At 44.3% G+C, this 17,408-nt stretch overlaps 1 protein-coding gene across 1 annotated transcript in view; it reads left to right on the top strand.

Moving 5' to 3' along the window:
- Positions 1–17,408, top strand: part of LOC311150645 (extended synaptotagmin-2-like) — a 77,478-nt gene that overhangs the window by 46,824 nt on the left and 13,246 nt on the right. The window contains exons 9-17 of the mRNA XM_084188137.1: positions 1,378–1,498; positions 1,752–1,928; positions 2,181–2,266; positions 2,416–2,464; positions 2,571–2,660; positions 4,821–4,916; positions 9,337–9,411; positions 9,551–9,637; positions 13,403–13,552. Of these exons, the coding sequence (XP_084044263.1) occupies positions 1,378–1,498; positions 1,752–1,928; positions 2,181–2,266; positions 2,416–2,464; positions 2,571–2,660; positions 4,821–4,916; positions 9,337–9,411; positions 9,551–9,637; positions 13,403–13,552 (931 nt within the window). The remainder of the gene's footprint in view (positions 1–1,377; positions 1,499–1,751; positions 1,929–2,180; positions 2,267–2,415; positions 2,465–2,570; positions 2,661–4,820; positions 4,917–9,336; positions 9,412–9,550; positions 9,638–13,402; positions 13,553–17,408) is intronic.

The following is a 17,408-nucleotide window of genomic DNA, read 5'->3' as shown; positions in this document are numbered from 1 at the left end:
GGTCACTCTGACAGAGCTCCAGAGTTCCTCTGTGAAGATGAGAGAACCTTCCAGAAGGACAACCATCTCTGTAGCACTCCACCAATCAGGCCTTTATGGTAGAGTGGCCAGATGGAAGCCACTCCTCAGTAAAAGGCACATGACAGCCCACTTGGAGTTTGCCAAAAGGCACCTAAAGGACTCTCAGACCATGAGAAACAAGATTCTCTGGTCTGCTGAAACCAAGAGTGAACTCTTTGGCCTGAATGCCAAGCGTCACGTCTGGAGGAAACCTGGCATAATCCCTACGGTGAAGCATGGTGGTGGCAGCATCATGCTGTGGGGATGTTTTTCAGCAGCAGGAACAGGGAGACTAGTCAGGATCGAGGGAAAGATGAATGGAGCAAAGTGCAGAGAGATCCTTGAGGAAAACCTGATCCAGAGCTCTCAGGACCACAGAAGGTTCACCTTCCAACAGGACAACGACCCTAGGCACCCAGCCAAGACAACGCAGGAGTGGCTTAGGGACAAGTCTCTGAATGTCCTTGAGTGGCCCAGTCAGAGCCCAGCCTTGAACCCGATCGAACATCTCTGGAGATACCTGAAAATAGCTGTGTAGCAATGCTCCCCATCCAACCTGACAGAGCTTGAGAGGATCTGCAGAGAAGAATGGGAGAAACTCCTCAAATACAGGTGTGCCAAGCTTGTAGCGTCATATCCAAGAAGACTCGAGGCTGTAATTTTTTTTTTTTTTTACATTTCTAAAAACCAGTTTTTCTTAGTCATTATGGGGTATTGTGTGTAGATTGATGAGGGGGGAAAATAATGTAATCAATTTTAGGATAAGGCTGTAACGTAACAAAATGTGGAAAAAGTCAAGGGGTCTGAATACTTTCCGAATGCAGGACTTGTTTAACTTGTGGTTGGGCTCCTCTCTAGGGTTCAGAGTGTGACAGTGCCCTTGGCTTCTGCTGTCATTCATGGACTGAATCTCAAATGGCGCCCTTTTCCCTATATAGTGCACTAATTTTGATCAAGCCCCCCCCCCCACTTCTGTGAAGCCTCTTCTGCCTCTTCTGCTTGGTTATCAGTCTTGAAAATCACCAAATCAGTCACCAGATCACTGTTAAGTGTCAGTGCTACAAGACACTTCCATGGGGGGGGGTAATGATCTGCTTGAAATGGAGTGTCCCACATGGCACCCTTCTCCCTATTCACTATGGGCCCTGGTCAAAAGTAGTGCACTATATAGGGAATATAGTGCCATTTGAGACGTAGAATGTTGGTTGAAACGGGATGGAGGTAGCATCAGCCTGAATGGAAGATGTTTTTTTATCTGTGTCTCTGTGTCTCCTGGCCTGTGTGTGTTATAACCTGTCTCTCTTTGTCCCCCGTCAGTGGCCTGTGTGATAACCTGATCCAGGACATCATCTACAGCTACCTGGTCATGCCTAACCGCATCACCATTCCTCTGGTGGGAGAGGCTCAGCTCTCTCAGCTTCGCTTCCCAATACCTAAGGTAGGGAGGGACGGACGGAAGAGTCCCACTAACCACACACACACACACTACACTGAGTCTGAAAGCAAGACACACATTCCACTGTATGAAGCCGAGCCTGATGAATGAATCAATTAATTTCCTACCGTTGTTTTGTTATGTTAGAATGCAACCCATCCCTTATGGCAGTATTGAATTCCAATTTTGTTAATGTAATAATTAAATCACTATAATATATGTATGAACTCAGTGATTTTGGTCTCTCTCCTCCCAGGGCGTCCTGAGGATTCACTTCCTAGAGGCCCAGGACCTGTTAGCGAAGGATATGTTCCTGGGAGGGATGATCAAGGGCAAGTCAGACCCGTACGGGGTCCTTCACATCAACAACCAGCTGTTTCGGAGCAAGGTGATCAAGAAGACCATCAATCCGAAGTGGAACGAAGTCTATGAGGTAGAGAAAATATTTTAAAGTGTCCACAAAGTGGTGCAGGAAGTTTTCTGAAGATGATTGTTACGTTGGGGAAAAAATTGATAGTATGAGAGGGAATGTCTTTATTGAATTAACTGAATGGGACTCTTTTACAATGTTGGAATGGGTGGGTTGTCTGACATTAACTACGTTACAGTACATTACCAACATGATGCCCTGTATGCAACTGAGAAGGTCTAACTGTAATAATGCCTGTTTGAATGTGACCTTCAGTCTATGGTGTATGAAAACTCAGGACCAAATAACCTGGAGATAGAGCTGTTTGATGAGGACCCAGACCAGGATGATTTCTTAGGAAGGTAAGTGATAGATCCTAATCGTTTGGGATCTTTCCTCATCATCAAAATCACTTTAACATCAAGCATGACTTCTGCTGTAGCGCATAAAGCTATCATGGATCAGCCACTCTCTCCAATGAACTCAAAGCATGTGTATATTTCCCTTGCAGGTTATTGATAGATGTCGCTGAACTTCAGAATGAACAGAAGGTTGATGAGGTAATGTGTCTTTTTGTTTTATGACTCCTTTCTTTCTCAATGGAAACACTCAATTGTAAACATCTGTGATCATCCAACACACTGAATTCCGTCTGTTCCATTCCAGTGGTTTGTGTTGGAGGAAGTGGAGTCCGGAAAGCTGCACTTAAAACTGGAGTGGCTGTCTCTTCATCCCACTCGTGAAAAGCTTGATCAGGTATTGCCTTTATCTACACTGCTCAAAAAAATTAAGGGAACACTTAAACAACACAATGTAACTCCAAGTCAATCACACTTCTGTGAAATCAAACTGTCCACTTAGGAAGAAACACTGATTGACAATACATTTCACATGCTGTTGTGCAAATGGAATAGACAACAGGTGGAGATTATAGGCAATTAGCAAGACACCCCCAATAAAGGACTGGTTTTGCAGGTGGTGACCACAGACCACTTCTCAGTTCCTATGCTTCCTGGCTGATGTTTTGGTTACTTTTGAATGCTGGCGGTGCTTTCACTCTAGTGGTAGCATGAGACGGAGTCTACAACCCACACAAGTGGCTCAGGTAGTGCAGCTCATCCAGGATGGCAAATCAATGCGAGCTGTGGCAAGAAGGTTTGCTGTGTCTGTCAGCGTAGTGTCCAGAGCATGGAGGCGCTACCAGGAGACAGGCCAGTACATCAGGAGACGTGGAGGAGGCCATAGGAGGGCAACAACCCAGCAGCAAGACTGCTACCTCCGCCTTTGTGCAAGGAGGAGCAGGAGGAGCACTGCCAGAGCCCTGCAAAATGACCTCCAGCAGGCCACAAATGTGCATGTGTCTGCTCAAACGGTCAGAAACAGACTCCATGAGGATGGTATGAGGGCCCGACATCCACAGGTGGGGGTTGTGCTTACAGCCCAACACCGTGCAGAACGTTTGGCATTTGCCAGAGAACACCAAGATTGGCAAATTCGCCACTGGCGCCCTGTGCTCTTCACAGATGAAAGCAGGTTCACATTGAGCACGTTACAGACGTGACAGAGTCTGGAGACGCCGTGGAGAACGTTCTGCTGCCTGCAACATCCTCCAGCATGACCGGTTTGGCGGTGGGTCAATCATGGTGTGGGGTGGCATTTCTTTGGGGGGGCCGCACAGCCCTCCATGTGCTCGCCAGAGGTAGCCTGACTGCCATTAGGTACCGAGATGAGATCCTCAGACCCCTTGTGAGACCATATGCTGGTGCGGTTGGCCCTGGGTTCCTCCTAATGCAAGACAATGCTAGACCTCATGTGGCTGGAGTGTGTCAGCAGTTCCTGCAAGAGGAAGGCATTGATGCTATGGACTGGCCCGCCCGTTCCCCAGACCTGAATCCAATTGAGCACATCTGGGACATCATGTCTCGCTCCATCCACCAACGCCACGTTGCACCACAGACTGTCCAGGAGTTGGCGGATGCTTTAGTCCAGGTCTGGGAGGAGATCCCTCAGGAGACCATCCGCCACCTCATCAGGAGCATGCCCAGGCGTTGTAGGGAGGTCATACAGGCACGTGGAGGCCACACACACTACTGAGCCTCATTTTGACCTGTTTTAAGGACATTACATCAAAGTTGGATCAGCCTGTAGTGTGGTTTTCCACTTTAATTTTGAGGGTGACTCCAAATCCAGACCTCCATGGGTTGATAAATTTGATTTCCATTGATAATTTGTGTGATTTTGTTGTCAGCACATTCAACTATGTAAAGAAAAAAGTATTTCATAAGATTATTTCATTCATTCAGATCTAGGATGTGTTATTTTAGTGTTCCCTTCATTTTTTTGAGCAGTGTACTTTGCATCCCAAATTGCACCCCATTCCCTATATAGTGCAATACTTCTGACCAGGGCCCATAGGGAGTAGGATGCCATTTGGGACACAGTTAGATCAGTCTGTATGTTAATGGTTTTCAGTCCTTCAGCTTTAAGACACTTAACATTAATAGGTCTAAATATTCCTCCATCCACTGGAGAATGAGTGAGTAGATTAAACTATGTAGATTACAGGGATAAATTGGGGAATCCAAGAGGGAGTGCTCACCCTGTTTGAACTCTGTAGTTCTTATTTAACATCTGTACCATTAGTCTACTCCACGAGAGGTTGGTGGCACCTTAATAGGAGAGAACGGGCTCGTGGTAATGACTGGAGCGAAATTGCTGGAATGGTATCAAATACATCAAACACATGGTTTCCAAGTGTTTGATGCCATTCCATTTGCTCCGTTCCGGCCATTGTTATTTCCGCTCATAGATCCCTGTAACACCAAATGCTGTGGGTTCGCGCCCCAAATGGCACCCTATTCCCTATATAGTCAATTACTTTTGACCAGGGCCTACTTTGGCTGTGTCCTCTCCCAGGTGCTGACCAGCATCAAGGCTGATAAAGGCCAGGCTAACGACGGCCTGTCGTCTGCCGTGCTGGTGGTCTTCCTGGACTCGGCAAGGAACCTTCCAGTAAGTCACTCTACCTGTGGTAAAGTCACAAGAAGAATAGGAAAAACATTGCTTTATCTCCGCACAACTTCATTGACTTGTTAGTTATGAGATGGCAATGTCAAGTTTTCTGCTGGCCACAAAACATGAGGCATTATTGTGCCTGTCTACTAGTCATGAGACGGTATGAACCACCCAGTTCACCCCAACTTCTTCCTCCTCCTCTTCCTCTTCCTCCTCCTCTTCCTCTGACCTCTTCCCTTCCCCCTCTCATAATAATGTTAATATTCTCTACCTCTATTCCCTCCATCTCAACTAGTCCCTCACACTAATAGTCTGCCAAAGGGATACATTATTGTACCTGAAGCTTTCTTTCTATATCACCTGTGAAATAACATAATTCGTTTTGGCTCTATTTGCATAGATGCATAGCATAGGCAAACCCTGCTTCACGTTTCTCTTTTCAGACTCCTCTTCTTCTTTGGTTTCTTCTCTCTGTTTCCCTCCTCTGAAGAGTGTGTTTGAGGGGAACTTGGGTTCTGGCTACTTAAAAGAGCGGAGAGCTTCGGGCCTAGTCTTTTGTGAGAATACTGCCTCTCTCTATAGGACCTAATATGTGAGTCCTCTGGCATATTGCATCCTAGTTTTATTTTGCCACAGTGTGATTTTTTGGTAACGACGATTGAAACAAGAAAGTAACCAATAAGCATGTTGATTGTCATATGACGAATTTCTGCACAAATGAAGTTCTTGTAAAGAAAATCATTTTACATTAAAAAGATAGTGATTTTGACAGTGAGGCTATCAGTCATGGTCATAGAATGATGCCTTGTATAAAATATATTAACAAAAGAAAGAGGCTTGTTAGGGAGACCTCTCTGTGGATTGCTTTCCCTCCATCCCGCTCACCCAGCCATTCCTGCCTCAGCAACAAACACTCTCTCACTAGAGGGCAGCATTGTATCATGGGACTCTCACCCAGTCTCTCTTAAATTCCAGACATAACTAGTGATCTCAGAGCATCTCCCGACTCCAATATCCTCTAACACACCCGTCCCAAATCAAATAAAACCACAGTACTTAGTCTAAAAGCCTTTAAACTCAGCCTGTCATCATTGACATTACTTATCAAGACATGTTAACCAGTGGTGGCTGGTACCACTTTAAATCGGAGAATGGGCGCATTGTAATGGATGGAGTGGAATAAATGGAATGTTACCGAACACTTTGAACACATGGTTTCCACCATTTACTATGAGCCGTCCTCACCTCACCAGCCACCATTGATGCTAACTATGCTCCAGAGATGTGTAGTCGACAACAAGAATGTCATTTTTAACAACACAAAATGAATAGGTAATATGATACAGAATGCAAGGATATTATGCAAAGTACTGAATGCAATGCTTCACTCTGGATTAACATTATTATTAATTTGTACTGTAGATTAATTTGTTGCTAGAAGTGATGTCTGTGTTGTATGAAAGTACTCATCAAGAGATTGACTTTACTCCATTTACCCATCAAGAGATAGTACAGTATCTGGAATGACATAGATGTACACTAAACAAAAATAAACGCAACATGCATTACAGTTCATATAAAGGAAATTAGTAAATTGAAATAAATGAATTAGGCCCTAATCTATGGATTTTACATGACTGGGAATACAAATATGGGGTGTGGATCAGAAAAACCAGTCAGTATCTAGTGTGACCACCATTTGCCTCATGCAGCGCGACACATCTCCTTCGCATAGAGTTGATCAGGCTGTTGATTATGGCCTGTGGAATGTTGTCCCACTCCTCTTCAGTGGCTGTGCGAAGTTGCTTGACAGGAACTGGAACACACTGTCGTACACGTCGATCCAGAGCATCCCAAACATGCTCAATGGGTGACATGGTGAGTATGTTGGCCATTGACGAACTGGGACATTTTCAGCTTCCAGGAATTGTGTACAGATCCTTGCGAAATAGGGCTGTGCATTATCATGCTGAAACATGCGGTGATGGCGGCGGATGAATGGCACGACAATGGGCCTCTGGATCTCGTCACGGTATCTCTGTGCATTGATATTGCCATCGATAAAATGCAATTGTGTCCGTTGTCTGTAGCTTATGCCTGCCCATACCATAACCCAACCGCCACCATGGGGCACTGTTCACAATGTTGTCAGTAAACCGCTCAAGACCCTGGTGAGGACGACGAGCACGTAGCTGAGCTTCCCTGAAACGGTTGCTGACAGTTTTCGCAGAAATTATTTGGTTGTGTAAACCCACAGTTTCATCAGATGTCCGGGTGGCTGGTCTCAGACGATCCCGCAGGTGAAGAAGCCGGATGTGGAGGTCCTGGCCTGGCGTGGTTACACGTGGTCTGCTGTTGTGAGGCCAGTCGGACATACTGCCAGATTCTCTAAAACGACGTTTCATGGTAGAGAAATAAACATACAATTCTCTGGCAACAACTCTGGTGGACATTCCTGCAGTCAGCATGCCAATTGCACGCTCCCTAGAAACTTGAGACATCTGTGGCATTGTGTTGTGTGACAAAACTGCACATTTTAGAGTGGCCTTTTATTGTCCCCAGCACAAGGTGCACCTGGGTAATGATCATGCTGTTTAATCAGCTTCTTGATATGCCACACCTGTCAGGTGGATGGATTATCTTGGCAAAGGAGAAATGCTCACAAACAGGGATGTAAACACATTTGTGCACAACATTTGAGAGAAATAAGCTTTTTTATGCTTATGGAAATGTTCTGTGATCTTTTATTTCAGCTCATGAAACATGGGACCAACACTTTTTATATGTTGTTTATATTTTTGCTCAGTGTACATACAAAACACCATAAATATCCCCATTTAGGGTTGCAAAATTCCTCCATCTGGGATTTCTAGAAAACTTAGAAATGTTGAAAGTTACCAGAATTTTGCAGCCTACCCCAATTATTACACTCTTTTCACAAAGACCATCTCACTCCTGTCACTGGACTGCTTTGTCAGTGTTGGAATGGTCCTTCTGTTTTCTCTATATTGTATGCTCCTCTTAATCTCCCATAATGATTTTCCTGGGTATGTCACTGTCAATACTCTTCGTGATTAATTTGGGGAACCTCTATTCATTAACCTTGCGTTCATCATGTTGTTTTTGTGTCTCTGTCTGTCTCTACCTGTTGTCCTGGTTTTGGTGTGGTCAGGTGTGTGGCCTTCATCGTCGCTCCTTCCATGATTTAACCACCTCCTCCTCCTCTTGCATGCCCTCTCCTAATAACTAACCTAGTGTGTTCATTCTCTCATGCCTTGGGGAAAAAGCGCAATCCTTTAGAATTCAACCATGACGGTTTGAAGTAGGCCTCAGTCAGTAAGGCCATCAAGGTAATGTAACAACAGTGCATGCAGAGCTAGCCAGACAGACACACTGAGGAAGACTAGAGGCCAAGTTTGAATACCTTAAAAAGCACCCTTCCCGTAACACAGGAAGCGATGGAGTCGAAGCTATGTTTTCATCTGTCCACTCACTTACAGATGCATTCTTAAGGTATTCTAACAGGGCCTAGACACACACTGCAATTAGCCCTGTGACCAGAGAATAACACTTTAGTAGGGGAACCAAATACAGTACCATGCTGTAGGCTATGTGCGTTATCCGTTAGGACATGGATTTAGTATTGATCAGTTGATACTCGTTTCCTGAATACAAATCTGTTGATTATTAAGTAGTAAGCAATTTGTGAAAGTGGAAAGCAATTCAGTTGACTAGACTAGCATAAACTTTATTGACTGATTATATCCCAGTGAGGAGTATTGCTTACAAGTTGTTTCCCACCCATGTATTCCTACAGGACTGCTGCTGGAGCATTCAAAATGCCTTGCCAGTTGATTTGGGTTCCTTGTTTTGTGTTATTAATTAACAAACCCCAAACTGTACTAATTGTGTTTGTGGACTAAAACTGCCTTCCATGCACCATATTCTAATATTCTGATGATGTATGTAACAACTGTGTTGTATGAGATAATTAACACCCCAAGAAAATCTATCTTTATATAAGCGTTTCCTCTCTCTTCCAATTTCAACTCTATTTCCTGGTGTTATGGGTTTTTTCTATAGACAATTATGTAACTACACTACTTACTTCCTGATCTCAAGTTTGTATGCTGCCATATTGAGCCAATGAGGGATGAATATGGGGCCTTATATCAGGCCACATAATTCGTTTTTAATATTAACAGAAACTTTATTTCAGAAATATAGAACAATTTTATAATTCAACCATTCTAAATTTGGGATGCTCCATAATTAAATAAATTAAGTTAATCGATATTTAAACATGTGTATATTAAATATGATGAGACAAGGATAGGGTGATAAAGTAGTACCGATGAAGTTATCTCACAGTTCAAAAGGTTATTCTGCGTTTTTATACCTGTTCTTTACATTTCAGTCTGGTAAAAAAGTGATCAACATCCCGAATCCTTTTGTCCAATTCACAGTCGGGCACAAAACATACGACAGCAAGGTAAGCCAACAGACCATGTTTCTTAGTCTATATAGTTCCCATATATTTGTATATTATATAAACAACATACTGCAATGCCATGTGAATAGCATATTCCTGGTCGTTTTCACTGCCTCTAACATGGTCCTTCCCCAACCAGACAAGGTATAAGACCAACGAGCCTGTATGGGAGGAGGCCTTCCCTTTCCTCATCCACAACCCAAAAATCCAAGAGCTGAAGATTGAGGTAAGGGTTGTAGGCATGCTTTTCCTACTGAGTGACCTCAAATTGTTTCCCATTTAATTTGACCTCTATGGCTATACACTTAAAATTTTAGTCATTTAGCAGATGCTCTTATCCAGAGCGACTTACAGTTAGTGCATTAATCTTAAGATAGCTAGGTGGGAAAATATCACAGGCATAGAAAGTGCAAGTGCTGGTTCAGGTTTTATTTTATTTTTGGGGGGAGTGGTCGAGGTGAGGAGGAGGATTATTTAAGACACTGTTTTCAGATGTTTTTGGAAGATGGGTAGGAACTCTGCTCTCCTAGCTTCAGAGTGAAGCTGGTTCCACCAGTGGGGTGCCAGGACAGAGAAGAGCTTGGACTGGGCTGAGCGGGAGGGCCAAGAGACCTGAGGTGGCAGAACGTGTGCTCGGGTTGGGGTGTAGGGTTTGAGCATAGCCAGAAGGGAGGGAGGGGCATTTCCTCTTGCTGTTCCGTAGGTAAGCACCATGGTCTTGTAGCGGATGCGAGCGTCAACTGGAAGCCAGTGGAGTGTGCGGAGGAGCGGGGTGACATGAGAGAACTTGGGAAGGTTGAAAACCAGGTGGGCTGCAGCGTTCTGGATAAGTTGCAAGGGTTTGATGTCACAAGCGGGGAGCCCAGCCAAAAGCGAGTTTCAGTAGTCCAGACGACAGATGACAAGTGCCTGGATTAGGACCTGCGCCGCATCCTGTGTGAGGTAGGGTCGTACTCTATGGATGTTGTAGAGCATGAACCTGCAGGAACGAGTCACTGCTTTGATGTTTGCAGAGAACGACAGGGTGCTGTCCAGGGTCAAGCCAAGGTTCTTTGCACTCTGGGAGGGTGACACTGGAGTTGTCAACCGTGATGGAGAGGTCTTTGAGCGGGCAGGCCTTCCCCGGGAGGAAGAGCAGCTCCATCTTGTCAAGGTTGAGCTTGAGGTGGTGGCCCGACATCCAAGTTGAGATATCTGCCAGGCACGCAGAAATGCGTGTCGCCACCTGGGTGTCAGAAAGTGGGGAAGGAGCAAAGTAGTTGAGTGTCAGCCGCATAGCAATGATAGGAGAGACCATGTGAGGATATAACAGAGCCGAGTGACTTGATGTATAGAGAAAAGAGGAGAGGGCCTAGAACCAAGCCCTGGGGGACACCAGGAGTGAGCGTAAGTGGTGCAGACACAGATCCTCTCCACGTCACCTGGTAGAAGCGGCCTGCCAGGTAGGATACAATTCAAGAGTGTGCAGAGCCCGAGACGCCCAGCCCTGAGAGGGTGGAGAGGAGGATCTGATGGTTCACGGTTTCGAAGGCAGCGGATAGATCTAGGAGGATGAGAACAGAGGAGAGAGAGTCAGCATTGGCAGTGCGGAGAGCCTCCGTTACACAGAAGAGTAGTCTCTGTTGAGTGACCCGTCTTGAAGCCTGACTGGTTAGGGTCAAGAAGATTGTTCAGAGAGATAATGAGAAAGTTGATCAGAGACAGCACGCTCAATTATTTTGGAAAAAAAAACAAGGGGTACAGGTCTATAGTTTTTGACATCAGATGAGTTGAGTGTTGGATTGTCAGGGCGGCCAGACCTCACTAGTTGCAGGATTTCATCTGGAGAGAGAGGGGAGAAAGAGGTCAAGGCGTAGGGTAGTTATGTGTGAGTGAGACCAGTGGACTCAATAGGCTGAGTGAATGAGTAGCGGATGTCTTCAACCTTCTTTTCAAAGTGGTTGACAAAGTTGCCCGCAGAGAGAGAGGAGGGGGTGGAGGATTAAGGAGGTAGGAGGAGAAGGTTTTAGAGTGGTAGAAAGTGGCTTTAGCAGCGGATACAGAGGAAGAGAGGAGGGAGCTGTAAGCTCACAATGCCACGGAGCAGGAGGGGAGGGCCGAGCCAGCCGGGAGGAAGGAAGGAAAGGGGCGGTGTGAGTCAGGATGCGGAAATGGCGGAGAGTAGAGTCGAAGAGGCAGAATCAGGAGACCGAATCAGGAGACAGGAGGGAGAAGGATTTAGCAGAAGGAAGAAATTATAGGAGAGGGTAGTGGGAGAGAGAGAGCAAAGATTGTGACGGTGCATGACCATTGGTAGGGGCTGAGTGGTTAGGGTTGGAGACAGAAAAGGAAACAAGGTAGTGATCAGAGACCTGGAGGGGGGTTGCAGTGAGATTTGTAGGCGAGCAGCCTCTAGTAAAGATGAGGTCAAGCATATTGCCTGCCTTGTGAGTTGGAGTGGATTGGGAAAGGGTGAGGTCAAAAGAGGCAAGGAGGGGAAAGAGAGAGTTGGAAAGAAATGAATCGAAGGCAGACATCGGGAGGTTGAAGTCGCCAAGTACGAAGAGCGGTGAGCCATCGTCAGGAAATGAGCTTATCAAGGTTTCAAACTCATTGAGGAACTCTCCAAGGGTACCTGGTGGGCGATAGATGACAATAATGTTAAGCTCGAGTGGACAAGTGACAGTGACAGCTTGGAATTCAAATGAGGAGATGGACAGGTGAGAGAGGGAGAAAAGAGAAAATCTACACTTAGTAGAAATGAGTAGACCTGTGCCACCACCGCGACAACCAAATGCGATTAGACTATGAGAGAAAACGTAGTCAGATGAAGAAAGAGAAGCTGGAGTAGCAGTGTTCTCTGGGGTGATCCATGTCTCTGTCAGGGCCAAAGAGTCAAGGGACTGGGCAGCATAGGCTGAGATGAACTCTGCGTTCTTGACTGCAGATTGGCAGTTCCAAATGCTGCCAGAGACCCGGAATTCCACATGGGTTGTGCGCGCAGGGTACACTAAATTAGAAGGGTTGCAGCCAAGGGGTGGGAAGCGTCTGTAAAGCCTACAGGGAGATGAGCGAACAGGTATAGAAAACACACACATAGTTGCCAAAGCTACAAAAGAGCAAAATGAGATCATAAGAAAATAACTAGGTAAGATATTAAAGTGAGAGAGTGGTGTGGAGCCTTCCTCTTTCCTTCTTCGAAGAACTCGTCAGAACAGTCTTTGTTTCGGTGACGGTCTTAGTTTTGTGACAAAACCGCCACTGACACGACCGCCGCTTACAGCTGCCACTGAGAAACCAGGGGAGACTGAAGTACTAACACTAACTGCCTAGCAGCGGTGGAGAGCACACCTCCCTGTACTAATTGCTGATTGCCTAGGAGAGGTGAAACCACTCTCCCTCCATACAGCCACTTACTAAAACTTAAACAAGTCACAAATTGCCCTGCTCCTTAATCCTGGTTGATGTGTCAACAGCTATCTGCAAAATGATGAACAGTCAGCAGTTCACACACCAAGTAGGCCACTGGGAAGACAGGTGTGGCCTTACATCTGATTTTGACAAAAGTGGGATTATAGTGGAGACTTTGGCATCCCAAATGACACCTTATTCCATATTTAGTGCACTCTATGCCAATAGTGCTCTTGTCAAATGTAGTGCACTAAATAGGGAGTATTTGTGATGCACACTATGGCTATAGTATGGCTTTACAGATGATTTAGTGTGATTATGGTGTGGGATTTAGCGGATTTTGTCTGCTGGTTTAGCAATGCATGAAAATACTGGTTTGCAGGAATTTACTAAACTCAGCATATCTATGAAATTCGGGGTGCACGGAGCATGAGAGGGAATTTCCCAGCTTTTAGTGTCCGGGTCTATAAATTCCAGCTACTGTCGTACCTGTACACAGCCTATTTGTAAGTGCACTAGAGTTTACAGTAACTTGACACCTGGTAAACTTCCGCTTTCATATATAAAAAAATTAATGTATGTGCCCCCTGTCCCCCCTCAGGTAAAGGATGAGAAACATGCTTGTTCCCTGGGGACTCTGAGCCTGCCCCTAGCCCGTCTCCTAGAGGCTGAGGACATGACGCTGCACCAGCGCTTCGATCTCAAGAGCTCTGGGCCTAGCTCCACCCTCAAGATGAAGATGGCACTGAGGGTAAGGGTCCATGAGTGTCTGAATAGGGCTCTTTTAGTCATGCACATTTGTCTGTGTCCCAAATAGCTCCCTAGTGGTTCCTCAATAAAAAGTTGCGTAATACTGCAGTATAGCGTGGTACGGCACGGTGTGTTACAGTGCTTACCGTTAATGCTCGTTCGAACAACCAGAGGGCAGCTTTGAGCACATCTACTCCATGTATTGATCTGGGCATTTGAAGCCGAGCAGAGATCATCATGCCATGCAATTGTGAATACATTTCATGATTAAAATGTAATTCTATATTTAATTGTAAGCACACATCCGTTAATACAATCCGTGTTTGCTTCTTTGCTTACATTATTTGACTGCTGCAGTTTGAGAGTATATATAAAAAAGAAAATAAATGTTACAGTAGTCTATGTAGGCCTATAGCCTACTGCACCTACAGTGACTTGCAAAAGTATTCACCCCCCTTGGCATTTTTCCTATTTTGTTGCCTTACAACCTGGAATTAAAATGGATTTTTTTGGGGTTTGTATCATTTGATTTACACAACATGCCTACCACTTTGAAGATGCAAAATACTTTTTATTGTGAAACAAACAAGAAATAAGACCAGAAAACAGAACTTCAGCGTGCATAACTACTCACCCCCCCCCCCCCCAAAGTCAATACTATGTAGAGCCACCTTTTGCAGCAATTACAGCTGCAAGTCTCTTGGGGTATGTCTCTATAAGCTTGGCACATCTAGCCACTGGGATTTTTGCCCATTCTTCAAGGCAAAACTGCTCCAGCTCCTTCAAGTTGAATGGGTTCCGCTGGTGTACCGCAATCTTTAAGTCATACCACAGATTCTCAATTGGATTGAGGTCTGGGCTTTGACTAGGCCATTCCAAGGCATTTCAATGTTTCCCCTTAAACAACTCGAGTATAGCTTTAGCACTATGCTTAGGGTCATTGTCCTGCTGGAAGGTGAACCTCCGTCCCAGTCTCAAATCTCTGGAAGACTGAAACAGGTTTCCCTCAAGAATTTCCCTGTATTTAGCGCCATCCATCATTCCTTCAATTCTGACCAGTTTCCCAGTCCCTGCCGATGAAAAACATTCCCACAGCATGATGCTGCCACCACCATGCTTCACTGTGGGGATGGTGTTCTCGGGGTGATGAGAGGTATTGGGTTTGCGCCAGACATGGCGTTTTACTTGATGGACAAAAAGCTCAATTTTAGTCTCATCTGACCAGAGTACCTTCTTCCATATGTTTGGGGAGTCTCCCACATGCCTTTTGGCGAACACCAAACGTGTTCACTTATTTTTGTCTTTAAGCAATTTATTTTTTACTGGCCACTCCGTAAAGCCCAGCTCCGTGGCGTGTACGGCTTAAAATGGTCCTATGGACAAATACTCCAATCTCCGCTGTGGAGCTTTGCAGCTCCTTCAGGGTTATCTTTGGTCTCTTTGTTGCCTCTCTGATTAATGCCCTCCTTGACCTGGTCCATGAGTTTTGGTGGGCGGCCCTCTCTTGGCAGGTTTGTTGTGGTGCCATATTCTTTCAATTTTTTAATAATGGATTTAATGGTGCTCTGTGGGATGTTCAAGGTTTCTGATATTTTTTTATAACCCAACCCTGATCTGTACTTCCCCACAACTTTGGCCCTGACCTGTTTGGAGAGCTCCTTGGTCTTCATGGTGCCGCTTGCTTGGTGGTGCCCCTTGCTTAGTGGTGTTGCAGACTCTGGGGCCTTTCAGAACAGGTGTATATATACTGAGATCATGTGACACTTAGATTGCACACAGGTGGACTTTATTTAACTAATTATGTGACTTCTGAAGGTAATTGGTTGCACCAGATCTTATTTAGGGGCTTCATAGCAAAGGGGGTGAATACATGCAGTGGGGAGAACAAGTATTTGATACACTGCCGATTTTGCAGGTTTTCCTACTTACAAAGTATGTAGAGGTCTGTAATTTTTAACATAGGTACACTTCAACTGTGAGAGACGAAATCTAAAACAAAAATCCAGCAAATCACATTGTATGATTTTAAGTAATTAATTTGCATTTTATTGCATGACATTTTATTGTTCTCCCCACTGTATGCACGCACCACTTTTCCGTTATTTACCTTTTAGAATTCTTTGAAACAAGTTATTTTTCATTTCACTTCACCAATTTGGACTATTTTGTGTATGTCCATTACATGAAATCCAAATAAAAATCCATTTAAATTACAGGTTGTAATGGAACAAAATAGGAAAAATGCCAAGCGGGATGAATACTTTTGCAAGGCACTGTAAAACATCCGTTAATATAAGTCCTTCAAAAATAGAAATATGGGCAGAATATTGTATGAAATACTCGGATGGTTAAAGGCCGATATTTGGTCGTTTCAATTAAATCTGGTAATTTCAATTTAAATGTGACTTGTTCCATTCGCCATTTTCTTGTTGATATTATATCCTTGCCTTTATTTACGATTATTTTCGTTATAAAGAATGTATTTTCTTCCTGGAGAACAACAGCCATTAACACCAACCTCAGCCAGTTTCGGCTGGCTTTGTCCAATTTAATGGCTCATCAAGGTGTGAACTGTGACCAATGTCCATCACTGTAAGCCCAGTACTGTATTCTAAAAATTAAAACACAGCATCTTCAGTAGTATAAATATATGATCTAATTAGATTTGTAAAAAAGACTTTCAAAATGCTGATGTTTATTAGGCTACGGTACAGTGTGACAAAAAATAACAGGAAAATGAGATTTGACAAATGCATGGATTGTGACTCCATCTCGTCCCTCGCCCTCTTCGACGCGTCATTCTTCCCCTGACTCCGCCAATGCGGCCTGACTATGGACCAATGCATCAGCGGTTGCCCGTATCTCTGCCCTCTGAGAATTTCTCTTTCTGCTGGTCTGCCTTCAATGACTCGAATAACTACAAGTAGATCTACTGATTTGAACCCAATCAAACTTGTTTGGCATCAACTGAAAACAATTATCCGTAGCTCTGCCAAGCCTACAAGCAAAGATGAACATGTAAATGCCATCAAGGCTAATGCGGCTAATTGATTACCGGTATTCATCCTGTATCGCACTAATGTAAAGTGTGAAAAACGATAATACTGTTTGTTTGCCTGGTTGAGTGGATGAGCTGAACTCTTCAGAACCATCGGCAAAGTTCCTATTGAAGGCTTAGCCTATTTAGAAGTCTATTTTGCAGCATAAAGCTATATTTGTTATTTGTCACACTGTACCAAGAGAACAGAAGATAAATTCTGGTTTCAATGGTATATGAGGAAGCGTTAATACATTTATTCCCTCAACGTTTGTATGGTCGGATTTTACTCAGGCTATCGAAGCAAGGTAAGAAATGCCTGATTTAAGTCTATATGAAGTAAAACATCCAGATTTCAAACATTTTATTATGGTTTATGTTCTCTCCCAGCTTCATGGTTTGAAAGATGTGTGTAATTTAATTCCATATACAGTGGGGGAGAAAAAAGTATTTAGTCAGCCACCAATTATGCAAGTTCTCCCACTTAAAAAGATGAGAGAGGCCTGTAATTTTCATCATAGGTACACGTCAACTGTGACAGACAAATTGAGATTTCTTTTTTCTCCAGAAAATCACATTGTAGGATTTTTTATGAATTTATTTGCAAATTATGGTGGAAAATAAGTATTTGGTCACCTACAAACAAGCAAGATTTCTGGCTCTCACAGACCTGTAACTTCTTCTTTAAGAGGCTCCTCTGTCCTCCACTCGTTACCTGTATTAATGGCACCTGTTTGAACTTGTTATCAGTATAAAAGACACCTGTCCACAACCTCAAACAGTCACACTCCAAACTCCACTATGGCCAAGACCAAAGAGC

Source organism: Coregonus lavaretus (assembly GCF_964263955.1).
Source record: "Coregonus lavaretus genome assembly, chromosome: 23".
In the NCBI taxonomy this organism is placed as follows: Eukaryota; Metazoa; Chordata; class Actinopteri; order Salmoniformes; family Salmonidae; genus Coregonus; species Coregonus lavaretus.
This window is presented reverse-complemented; position numbering and strand designations above follow the sequence as displayed.